This window comes from Protobothrops mucrosquamatus, unplaced genomic scaffold (genome assembly GCF_001527695.2).
Source record: "Protobothrops mucrosquamatus isolate PMUCROS unplaced genomic scaffold, P.Mucros_1.0 scaffold75, whole genome shotgun sequence".
Taxonomy (NCBI): Eukaryota; Metazoa; Chordata; class Lepidosauria; order Squamata; family Viperidae; genus Protobothrops; species Protobothrops mucrosquamatus.
The window spans coordinates 261907-275147 of record NW_015386452.1 but is presented as its reverse complement, the minus strand read 5'-3'; the positions used below and the strand labels follow the sequence as shown (position 1 = coordinate 275147).

Here is a 13241-nt window from a genome sequence, read left to right as displayed (position 1 = left end):
CCACCAGTTGGGCTCCTCCCGGAGGCCTTAGGTGACCAGGCGATGTGCACCAGAAAAGAAAAATGGAGCCACAGTACCAGGACGCCCCAGATGCCCCTGAGGCCTGGAATAATTTAAAAGCGCAATGGCGGCTACCGGGGTGAAGTGAACAGTGAACACCCACCAGGGTAAATCCTACCCAGAGCCCGGAATGCAATTTTCCTTGTGAGAATTTTGTTGGTAGGCCCGCTAGGCCTGAAATAACCGAAAATGGTCGCCCTTTGTTGAGCAAGTGAGGGAGTGTATTCCCCCCAACGCTGTTGAACAGGTCTTCTATGCAGCCTTGTTCCAAGGCACCCCAAAAAGGCAGATCACGACCCAGTAGGTTAATGAGGTGCCCAGGGAAAACAAAACAGCGCTAGCAGTCCTATGAGCTGAGATAGAAGGGCTGAGGCAAGAAGAATTAGTCTCCAAATTGCATCCAAAATGGCGGCCGCAACTTTGGGGAGGCTCAAAACGGGCCTCCAAGATCCCCAACCACTTGTTGTAGGTCCAGGGGGGGGGTATAGGGCTCGGGAAATTGTGCTCTGGGCTGTATCCGTAGGACTGAATATTTTTGTAAAGAAAATGCAACGGGCTAAAATGCGGCCAAAATGGCGGCCGCAACTTCGTGGGGGTTCGAAATAGAGTTCCGACACCCCCAATGCACTGTTAGAGGTCCTTGGAACTGGGTAAGTCCCAGAGGAGTCCCTAAAAGAATGCTAGCTGGAAGGGTTTTGAAAATATTGAATTTTGAAAAACGCTAAAAATGCGGCCAAAGTGGCGGCCGCGACTTGTGGGAGGCTGAAAAAGGCCTCCGATAACCCTGCCGATCTACCAGAGACCCTGTGGGACAGAAGAAGTCCCAAAGGGAAGCTCTAATAGAAAGCTAGCTGCAAGGGGAAAGTGAGGAAATTGCTTAGAAAAACCTTCAAAAACGCCGAAAATGCGGCCAAGTTTCGAGCGGCTGAAGGAGCCTCGACGGGCCTGAAAGGGGCCTGAGAGGAGTCCGGTCTTGCTTTTTTTCCCCCAAGGATCCCTGAGGGAAAAAATTGGGCAGGTGGAGGACAAGATCAGCAAGTGGTCTCTGCTGATCTTCAACCTCCCCCCCCACGTTGGTTGTAAAATTTGGGAGGAATGAGGGCAAGGTGATTCCACCCCCCCTTCACCCCTCACCTCCCAAACAAACTGTTATCAGCCTGAGGGAAGCTACACCAATCACTAACTAAATATAGAAAGTTTTAGAAATAGCCAATATAAAAATGAGACTTCACCAATGGTAGTTCTTTTGTCTAACCTGATCTAGCAGAGAGCCAAGCCAAAACGAGTCATCAAGAGCGGAGACCAAGTTAAGACTGGATTACCAGCAGGAAGGGGCGTGACAAGTTTTGCATACTTGGTCTCAAGAGCAGGCAGACAAAGGAAACCCATTGGTGGAGTCTCCGTCTCCTGTACTGGAGAATGCAGTAAGACAGTAGAACATGTGTTCAGGAGTCTCGAATAACCAGTAACTCATTCAAGAGACTTGAATAAACAGTAACTCCTTAATAAATCATGTCTAACTACACTCATAATTTAAAGAGGTAAAATCCTTGCTTAAAGGATTATGGCACTGGTATGCTACTGCAAGAGTGAATGGATAAGTGCTGGGGTGTAATTGCAGGCAGGTGGGGCTGAGGGTGGCTGGCAGAAGTCCAGCTGAGACTTGTACTTGCTCTGCTGGGGGCTTCTCAGAAAAAAACACAAGCAATGGGAATGGTTGACTGGACAACTTGTGACCTCCTACCGGCTTCCCCATTAACTTTCCTTATGGGAAGGTGGCAGGGAAGGTCGCCAGTAGTGATCACATAGCCACCATTGACTATAATTTCAAGATTTAGAAATACTATGATAAATCTGCAAAGGATCCTTTCTGTTATGAATTACAACTATAATATTCCTGTCATCTCTAATTGAGAAAAATAGTAATTGGCAGTATTTGAGATGCAAAGCATATGAGCAAAGGAACACATTTATCTTTGTAGTATATGCCACTTCTATTTACAACAAGCACAGATGTGAAATTTGCCTCAATAATTAGATTTTTAATTGGTATATCATAAAACAGATCAATCATTCCTCTGTTTGACGTAAGGAAATCTATATAAACACAAATGCATTGTATTAATGATTTTTTTCAAAATTATTTTTTCCCTTTTTCCTTGCCTTTAAGGTATTTGCTCTATATCAAGTAAACTGTCATTTGTAACCTAGAATAGGAAAGTGGAGGGTGAATATGTTTGCTGGATAATACTTGTATTAAATGTGTCTTAATTAATCTTAGTACATTTTCCCTGATATATAGGATATATTCTACTTTGCCATTTCATATATATAGGATAATAACTCTAGGATTTATTCCTTCTATTTTAGAATGTAACAAGTTTGTAACTTAGTGCAGAAATAGATGACTCAAATGCTATGCTATGCTTTTGAGTTATTTAAATATTAACTAATGATTTATAGTACATTATCATTTAATAACCAACTACTCTTTTCTTACAGTTGTCGGACAAGTAATCGAAAAAGTTTGATCTGTAATGGACAGTCTTCAGCTATGCCTCGGCCCCATTCACCACTTTCTGCTCATGCAGGTAATACCATTGTTCTTTTAAAATTTATTTTAATATTTTCAAAAAGTTTCTATTTGAAATTTTCTATAAATGTATAGTATGTGATATGTTAATGTAGAATTTAATAATATGAAATACAGGTGTAATATTTATTGCAATAAATTTGACATCTATTTCAATAATTCGTGCTTATAACCACAGCAAAAATCATTGATAAGATAGAAGTGAAAAATTGTAAATATTGTAATTAATGCATTGTGAAACATTGTAAACTGATCATTGCATCACTATTTGATTTCTCTATACAATTTGAACAACTGACATCAGTTACCCCTTTTAAAGTAAATTGGTTACTATCCTTTATCAAAGGCAGAACTGACATAAAATAGATTTGGAACTATAACTCAAGGCAAAGCAAGTATAGTTGATATTAATTGTAATAGATGGTAGAGGCTTATAGATAGAACTTTGCTACATTCATTTTTGCTAGATCCTAATGAACTAAAACAAAGTACAAATAAAATGTTTAGTAAAAGGTTGGGTAAACTTGGGCCAATCACAGTTCACCTCATAAAAGTTTTGATGGTGATTAAAAAATAAGAGAAGGAAGGAGAATTAGTATAATGGAATGTGTGGATGAGCCTTGGGGGATGAGGGAAAGAGATACAAGAGAGGGAGGAACCTGAAGTCATTCATTATTATTTTATTAAAAATAATAAAAGCGGGATTAAAAAATATTTTTTAAAAATCTAATTAAAAGAGGACTAATAACAGCTTTCAGAGTTGTTCTAGAAAAGAAGAAAGGTAAAAATACATATGCTACTTCTTAATGTCCTCCAATCCACGTTAACGAATATGTTTCAAGAATAGAATATCCAAGTACTTTTCTGACAATAAGGAAGAGGAGGAAGCATTAAAATATGCCATTGTAAAGATCTTCCTCTGATTCAAGTTAATTAATAATAATTAAATAAAGTTATTAAATGTTTCTGCCACATGATTCCCAATGATTCTCGGCAGTTTTAAAATGTTTTTAACAACAAAAAAGAATAGAACAACAGCACAAACAGAAGAAACCAAGTTGGCAGAGGAAACAAACCCAGATGGAAACAAAGAAAAGGGGCATCAGTCATCCTTGCCAAAGGTTTGGGCAAAGAGCTACATTGGAGATGCCAGTAGAATGGAGACCATTCAAATCTTGGGGACGGGGATGTAATAGGTAATGATTAAGTAGCAGCTTGCTCCAATATTTTAAATAATCAGTTGGATTTTCAAAACTCCACATATTCATGAAGTTGGTTATTGTTTTAATATAGTAATAAATAATTAATATCTTGAAGAGCTAAAGTACCTGAACTGAATGAAAAGAAGACTAATTAAGTATTTAAAAGGAGATACAATGACTAAATAGAAATTAAAACAATAATTTAAAATATGCATCCAAGGCTCTGCCTTAATCAAGTCCTTCCCTCCAAAATGCATAGTAGGATACTTTGTAGCATGAGCTACAAATACATATACTAAAAATAATTGCCTTCTTTCTAGGGACCAGCATCTTCAGAGACTATATCTCCATCTTATTCAGAAACTCAGTCACAGCTTTTGCACAAAATATCTTAATTGCAATTAAAATAACTTGTTTGTCTATTCAATTAAAAAACAATCTCAAATTAACATTAAAACTCCTCTGTGTATTCCCCATCATATGTTGGAGTGGCATTTTCAAGAGTTAGAACCATGATACTCAACCTCAAAGTTCAATCATTGAGATACACATCAATGAGATGTACCAGCTCCAGTTACCTGTTCCAAAGATGCCTTTGCTTCTCTGTTGCCTGCCTGCTGACTATATTTGCTGTCACTCCCATGTCACCTTCCATGACTTCTCTTGCTTTGTCTGCCTTGTTCTTCTTTCCTGGTAATTTCTTCGTACTCACTTCCAACTTTAAGGGGACACAGCAGATTGGGTAAGATAAGACTAAAATTGCTCAGAGACTCTTTGCATTCTGCAGCCCTTAGTAAGAGTGCAAGAGACTTGCCATTTTGGGAATGGGTGATAAAATAGGATCTGGTGGTGACATCTGTCATCAAACCTGTCCAACTTGACCAGGCACAGAGAGCATCTTGCAATGCAAAGCAGGATAGAATGCCATCCTTGCCCAAGCAGCAGGAACATGCCTCTGCCAACCAAGCTTAAAAACTGGTTGTGTTTCAGAAATAAAATAAGGTTGATACGTTCTCTTATGATTCACTCCAAGGCATTTTGTTGCCTGCCATCTTCGTATAGCACTGGCACTAATTTCCCCATTTTTGCATTCCAAAGATCAGATTCCATTTTCAGTTTGGCAGTTCTGTTTCCATTTTTTGTGTAGCTTGAACATGTTGAAAGGGTCTAGAAAGGTCTGCAGCAACTATTGGTATGCCCACCATTCTTATTTTCCATGGCAAGAGACAGAGGCTGCTTGGACAGAATCTGAATTCTCTGTGAAATAGAGAATTAAACATTCTGGTCAGTAAAATCAACATATCTCAAAGTTACCCAGTTAGTCTGGTTGCTGTTCTGCAAGAAGAAAAGTAAATATAAAAGGACAAATATACAGAGACAAATAATGACACTCAAGATCCATCTTTCTTTTTCAGGTGCCCATCACTGAGAGCCAAAGCAGAAAAATATTCTTTAGCATGTCCTCCTTTAGTCACTTCTTTTTCACTAACATGTTTATTATTTTTTCTGATTGAGTAAATTACAAAGAAATGTTGAAGAATTTCTGTCTCTATTGAATCTGATTATCAGCCCACTGATTGAAATATCAGAGTATAATTTATTGATCAAATGAACTGATAATAATCCTAGAGATTTACATATTTTTCCACAGACAGATATGTAGCTAGATCATTTTCCTCAATAAATCAGTGAAGAAGTGTAATGTTTTTTATTTAGTTCTTTAGTTCTTTAGGACATGTCTGGAGGACAAGTCATATTTTAGGTCATGTTTATAGAGAAATATTGAAAATTCTGAAGACTTCACAAACTTTTAAGCACCACTAGGCACATTGCATTGAGAATCTCTGTAGTTCTTTAATATGAGATCTATTCTAAGAGAAGTCCAATATCTCCTGTGAACCTATTTTGTCCACCTTTCATATCAGTGGCCATCATATTAACTTTAAGTGATGAATTTTACAGGTCAGTGATATGCTGTGATAAGAGATAAAGAGATACTTAACAAAATAAGTGTTAAGATCTAACTAATACATGTGTAGTTTTCAATTTGGTCTATTTTCAATAAACTCATTGAATATTATAAAATCAGATTGAATTTGTAGCCATAAAAGATATTTTCTTTTCTAGTGCCTTCATATTTTCCACTAGTGAAAAAAAATCTTTTGGTTAAACAAATTCCTGTAAGACACTAATACTGTTTCTTTAATATTGAATGGTCTGAGCTGAGAATTTTATATGTGCACAAAACTTCATTCCAGACCTAGGAAAATAGTCCATTCCTAGGAGCCAAATCAATTATTTAGCTGCTACCAATATAAAGAAATGAAAACAATAGAGTACTTCATATTCCTGTGTATGGAGATGGTTATATACCTCCTTATATTTAAAAGCAGGTCAGTATGTAATAATAAAAACAATTTCCAATATTTTACCAATGGTCACCTGCATTTTTGTACCTCCAAATTTCCCCAGTCTCTGGTGGACCCAGAGAGACCAAATTTCAGATTGAAAGTGAGAGATTTTCTTAAACCAAATCAACTGCTACTTCCACAAGACCTTTTAGTGAAAGGTTAGTATTTTCCTTACTGGAAAACAAAAATATGTCTTCATATAAATAGTTATTATTTTTGTACTTAAATATTCTTACCTTCTGGAGTAATTAAAAGTATTCCCTAACTATTTTTGCAAGCAAATATTGTGTCTTAAAAAGTTACTTTGCTGTCCAGATGCATAACTAGCAGTCAAATCTCAAAACATATTTTGAAAAGTTACATGAATTGTAAAATTCCTGATTACATCAAATAATATACAAGCTGCAGTACCAACTAAGTTTTCGGGATTTTTAAAAAACTATTTCAACAATAGCTGTGCATGTGCAGTGATATTCCCCATACAATATATCAAGTTCAGATACATTACTATTTTAAATATTTGTGTGTGTTTTTATAGTGTGTGCCTTTGAGTTAATTTGGATTCCTGGGAAAGCAGCTGACAAGATTTTTGTAAATGATTTCTTCCTAAGAGTGAGAGAAAGAGTGACAAGGTCAAAGTCGCCCATCTGGTTTTGCACCTGAGGTGGGACCGGAACCATGGTTTTTCAGTTTCTAGCCTGGTGCCTTAACTACTATACCAGACTGATTCACTCAGTGATGATTAGCTACTCTCAGTATCATTGTCTCTATGAATAACTTGTGTTAATAACATATATAATGTCTGACCCCATTCATTAGGTTTAAATAGTAGTCAATAGTAGTTACAAACTACATGACGCTGTCTTTGAAAGCAATAAGCTTTGGGAACAATAGGATTTAGGGTGGACAAATACTGAAATAAATTATGTGAGTTATGAAGATTATAGCCCAAACCCTTAATTTTAATATTTAGTTTTTTTCTCAATTGCACACCATTAAATATTCCACAGTAAAAAAAACTTCCCTTTTTAAAATCTTGTATTAAAATTTGTCCAACAAGAAAAATTCTTTGCAACAAGAATAAATTGAGCCCCTAAAATGGGCCAGGTAGGTATGGGACAGTGAAAAAAACCCCAACAGAATACATAATAGGTTAAAAAAAATCCATTTAAAATATATTACTTTGAAATGGTTGGAGCAAAAGCAGTCCCATTATCCCCTTTCTTTTTGTTACTCCATTTCCCATGTTGAAATTGTGGCCGTGCTGGTCAGCACTCCATTTTTCTAAAATAAGTCTCATCAAACAAGTAAGACATTTGCTCCAATAAGAAGTGCCAAATGCACTTACTTTTCGCCTCACTGTTATTTCTTTTGCTTTTAAAAGAAAAAGAGAAAAAAATAACAGCATTTGAAACTCAGGAATATGAAGCATTGGTGTTCAGCTCATCTCCCAAGTATGCATGGATACAGATAGGGCTGTGTCCTACGTTAATTTCCCCTGACAATTCCCTGTCTCTTCCCTGCCTGATTAGTTTGTTTATATAATTCATGTTGTAAAACAGTCTCAATGCTTCCTCGTTGTTTTCATTAGATCAAAATTTTCTCAAGAAGAGAGGGTTATTTATTTATTTATTTAAAAAAAACCTCAGCAGCATAATAGATTCCCTTAATAAAATATGAACTGCAATAGAGTGGTCATAAGACTACTGATTTATTTTGGGAGAAAACAAAGCTTTGGGAAGGAATTAAAGGATTAAGAGTCAGGTAAAGAGCTGGAAGGGTAAACAGTTTTAAATGACAAAAAATACTTTCAATTTTCTTTAAAAAAAATAAATATTTAAGCAGCCAAAAGCAACAGAAGATAAAAATATGACTAACGATATTTTTAAGATCTGGCTATATATAAATGACTCTGCAACCAGAACGCCCATTAAGAAATACAAATTTTAGCGTTCCTCTTCAATATTCTTTTATATTTTTAAATCTGACTTTCATTAGGCAACCTTTTAAGTAAGGGACCATGTTCTATGATGTAAATCATGTAGCTATTCTATTTAAATTGGGAGAAGTTAATAGGATTGAAACCATGCAAGTCTTCTTCAGACTCATAAATATCCAGTCTTTCATTTTAGCAGATTTATGTTCTAGATTAGAAGAAGCAGTTTAAATATGTAAAACATAAATATTTTAATTTGGCCAGTCAGGCTAAAAAAATTATCTTCCATTATACCAAGGTACAGATTAACCTATTATATAAAGACGTACAGTGGCTCGGTGGCTTAAAGACGCTGGATTTTCCAGCCTGTAAAGGTCAACTCTCTGTACTCCAGTAGTTTGAATCCTAGCACTGCATGATGGAATGAGCTCCCATCACTCACTTCAGCTTCTACCAACCTAGCAGTTTGAAAGCATGTAAAAATGCAAGTAAATAAACAGATACCACTCTGGTGTTAAGCAAATGGCATTTTGGGCAGTAGCAAGAAACCAACTGGCGTTGGACCTGCCCGAATGCAAGGCAAAATTGGTGGAGAAAGCCCTGGATAATTCCCCCAAAACTTCATTAGCTATTCTCTGTGTCGAACTAGTTCGCCCCCTGCAGTGGACCCTGGATAGCGTGTGCGTGTGAACTAAACAAACTAGCAATTCTAAGCAGCCAAACTACATATAATAACATTGTAGACTCTCTGGCTCTCATGTACAAATACCATATGCTAAATAAATAATAACATATTATATACACTATAATTCATTTCCATTTGTAGGAGATTTATGTTATACAATTATAATTAAATTGTTAGCACATTTTATGGTAAGTAGTTAATCAATGAATATCTGATATGTCTTCATATTTTAGATGATACACTAAGTTAATAATTTAAAAGTTAAATTACTAAGTTAAAAACAAATACTGAAACAAAGGTTGAAAAATGCGTCTTATATGCAGTAACTCAACTGTATTCACTAAAGTGGCATGATACATTTTTGTGAAGCATAGTATAGGCTTATCAAAAAATTTCTTTAAAGATACTAATTCATTTTCTGGCAGGCATTGCTGCTTATAAAAAGTTCAATTTTGTTTTGTATCAACTATATATTTTGCCTATAGAAAATTTACATATTCCAGTTATACATGTTGAGAGTAGAGGAAAATATATATATCAACCACCGTCTACCAAGCATTCCCAATGTTTAGCAGCAAGTTGAATGATTTTATGTAGAGCCATGGTGGTGCAGTAATTAGAATGCAGTACTGCAGGCTGACTATGCACCCTGCCAGGAGTTCGATCCTGACTGGCTCAAGGTTGACTCAGCCTTCCATCCTTTCAAGGTTAGTAAAATGAGGATCCAGGTTTTGTTGGGGCACTTAATACTGTAAAGCACTATGAAGTGGTATATAAGTGCTATTGCTATGTAAGAATAGTAACAAAGCCAAAGGAAATGACCACTTCTTTCTAGGGCAGTGGTGGCGAACCTATGGCACACGTGCCAGAGATGGCACTCAGAGCCCTCCCTGTGGGCACTTCTCTCAACTGCTGGCGGCGGGCTGCGGAGCCCCAGAGTGCGCCGGTCGAGGGGCCGGCAGGCTGTGTCTGCTGACGGACACTGTCGGCCCCCATGCGTTTGCTGGCCTCTGTGTGCGGGGGGCGATGGTGTCAGGCAGCAGCTGCCCCGGCCCCTGGCTTGCCTTGCCCTGAGATAATGGCACCCCTGCCCTGCCTCGCCTCACCCCGCAGGACGAGCCTCCTACCCACCTCCCCACCTGCCAGAGACCCCCTGGATCTCCCCTAACCCTGCCCGGCCCCCACAGGTGTCCCCATGAGCAACATCGAGGTGACCATGCCCACCTTGGCCACACCCACCCAGTCTGCCATGACCACCACAGCCATGCCCACCCAGTGGGCCACACCCACCTGGCACCCGGCCATAAATAAGTGGGTTTGGGGTTGCAGTTTGGGCACTCGGTCTCTAAAAGGTTTGCCATCACTGTTCTAGGGTTTGGAAGTATAATGTTTCATCTGATTTTAATAATATGTTTATAGTAGAAACTTTTTTAAAAAAATCAATATGATATACAGAATAAATATGTAATAACCCAAAGAACAAAATACGTGAAGCCCACGTTATTTTACCTGTAAATTTATGTCATTTGCATAATGATGTCATTATGGAAATAAAATAAAATACCACAGGTGATGTAATTTGTATTATATGCTTAATGTTTTAATAACACAAATGACCCAGATTGGTATACATGACCTAGTTTGGGTCACTGGTGTAAAAAGAGAAGAAGTCTCTTGAATCCATATTTGTTGATGCTTTACATGGCTTAAACCTCTCTGACTCAGGACTGCTAGAAATTTCTCAAGGGCCCTCAGAAAGCCCTAAGGGTCCTTTGTTCGTGGGATGGACCTTTTTAACCAGTCTTTCCATTTGTTGAGACCAAGCAAGCTGACAATGTGTCTATTAACTAGGTATAGTTGCTTGTATATGTTGGCCTTATGATCTACTGGATAAGTCTGGGTTCACCATGGAGGTAATAAACTCTCAAGTTCATTCAGATCCTATCTACAAAACATGAATATTAAAGACTAATTTGGGGACTCTACCATTAATCCAACAATGGGATCTGGGAGGTTGTTGTTAAGGAACAGGTCGGTCAATATATCAAAAGCAGCTTAATCTTGTCTTCTAAGACTTATCAGCCCTCCTATAAACCAGACAACAAACACAACTAGATGAACTAATTATGCTTTATTATGCTACATTAACAGCATCTTGCAAGTTTGAAAGTACAAAGTTCCAACTACCAGTTTTAGCTGCTTTATCTATAAGGGCACTTCCTTCCTAAGTTTCCTTCTTGGGGGAGCTTCTGCCTGTCTTGTCTGATTGCTTCCTAAGCAGCGTTTCTTCGCCTTGCTCTCCAAGGTCATCCACACATTTCACTATATAGGACCTAATATAACATGCATGCCCAGCCACTTCTAGGGTATTGTTTCTAGTCACTACTAAAATCGCACAAGCAGTAATTTCTGGACCTTCTTCCAAATATTTGCATAAAGGCTACCAATGCCCACAGAGGCTTGGTGAGTAAATCTTTGTCCTTGTCCTCACTTATCATCCCTTTGTGATGCAGGCCATGTGTATGTTTCATGTTCTAATTACAGAAGAATGAGGTCTCATTATGCATTAATATGATTAACTACAGCAGTCTTCTAACATCTCTCTCAACATACTCATCTCTATTACTGTCGGGCAGCAATCTGCCTACCTACTCCCACTTCACCCACTTAGAAGACCATACTTTTGCATGCTCACTTTTTTCAACTTTCTTAAGCCTGCTCAGGCAACCATTCTACCTCACAAGCCATTCCACAAGGGTGGCATTCCCTCTACCTCTTGTGCCAAATCCACAGAGTAAATCTCCTCAGTCCTATTGTGGAAACCAGCCAATGGGCTCTTCCTAGGAATCCCTCACTTTTCCTTTGCATGAAGGTAGGAGAATGTATTTCACATATTTATAACAAGAGAATTATTAGCAGAAAATCACATCATTCTGTTAGGTAGTCTCGGCAAATAGCAGAATCACTAGGGCCATAGGTCCAACAAGTAGCCTTCCAAAACTGCTCCAGCCAATTCTGACATACATCCATTGCTGCTGATATTCTTTACTTATCATCCCCTATTTGTTCTAGTACCTTGAAAACATTTGTCAATAATTTCCAAATTCTTTCCAACCAATAAATATATCTTTTCTTCTACAAAAATTACATACACACCTTTGTCCCAAATCTTCCTAAATCTTCCTTGTGATAATAAACTCAATCCAAAAGGCCCCTCTTATTTTGATGTTGAGGGTTTAAATGAATTTTAATTGTATTTTCTTTAAAAATGCTAAAATAAGGTTTCACTATATATATATATTTCTGCAAATGAAATGTTATGTACATATGTATGTATATGCTCTGGACATCACATCACAGAACTTAGGAGGTTACAGCACTAAATCCCAGGATGTTACAACACAGCCAACCACCCAGGATGTTGCAACACAAAACTCAGGATATCACTACACTAGATCTCAGGATGTAATCACACAACCCATTACCCAGGTCGTTATAACACAAAAGACTAATGGGCACACAGCCAGCACCTCAACTACTCAGGATGTTACGAAACAGCTGAACAATACGCAAACAATAACCCCTACACAGCCAACCCACCCACCTACAGCAACTAAGCCAGCACTCCACACACCCCCACCAATATTTATAGAAAGACGGCAGCTCCGATCACACTTTGCTCGCACAAGCACGAAGCCGAAGACCCCAGCCTAAAGATGATGAGTGGGACCTCGTCAAAATGTTGAAAAGATACTCTCAATCTTACATGGGAAAAGACCCGAATACGCCAAGACCTGCATACCTGTACCCGTGAAAATCTACGAAAACATATATATGTTTTCGTATGTATGTACGTACATACATACAATACATACATTTATTTTATTTATTTTTATTTTATTAATTGAATTTTTACCCCGCCCTTCTCCTTGCGGACTCAGGGCGGCTGACAGCCTGATAAAAACAACTACAGAAATACCCCAAAAACTATCATTAAAACAAAGTTAAAATAAAATATTAAATTTGGCCTTATTAATTATTAAAATTGCTTTTAAAATCTCTCTAAAAATTTCCCCTTAGGCCAGTCCTGCTTGTTGGAAGAGCCATGTCTTAAGGGCGTGGCGGAAGGAGGGGAGATCCGGGATCACCCGGATTTCTGGGGGTAGTTCGTTCCAGAGGGTGGGAGCTCCCACCGAGAAGGCCCTCCCCCTGGGAGTCGCCAGCCGGCACTGTCTGGCTGACGGCACCCTGAGGAGACCCACTCTGTGGGAGCGTACCGGCCGATGGGAGGTAATCTGCGGCAGAAGGCGGTCTCGGAGATATCCAGGTCCGATGCCATGGAGCGCTTTGAAGG

At 38.2% G+C, this 13241-nt stretch overlaps 1 protein-coding gene across 1 annotated transcript in view; it reads left to right on the top strand.

Moving 5' to 3' along the window:
* The window catches only part of MAST4 (microtubule associated serine/threonine kinase family member 4), an 85570-nt gene that overhangs the window by 25093 nt on the left and 47236 nt on the right, over positions 1-13241 (top strand). Inside the window, exon 2 of the mRNA XM_015812202.1 lies at positions 2563-2651. Coding sequence (XP_015667688.1) covers positions 2563-2651 — 89 coding nt within the window. The remainder of the gene's footprint in view (positions 1-2562; positions 2652-13241) is intronic.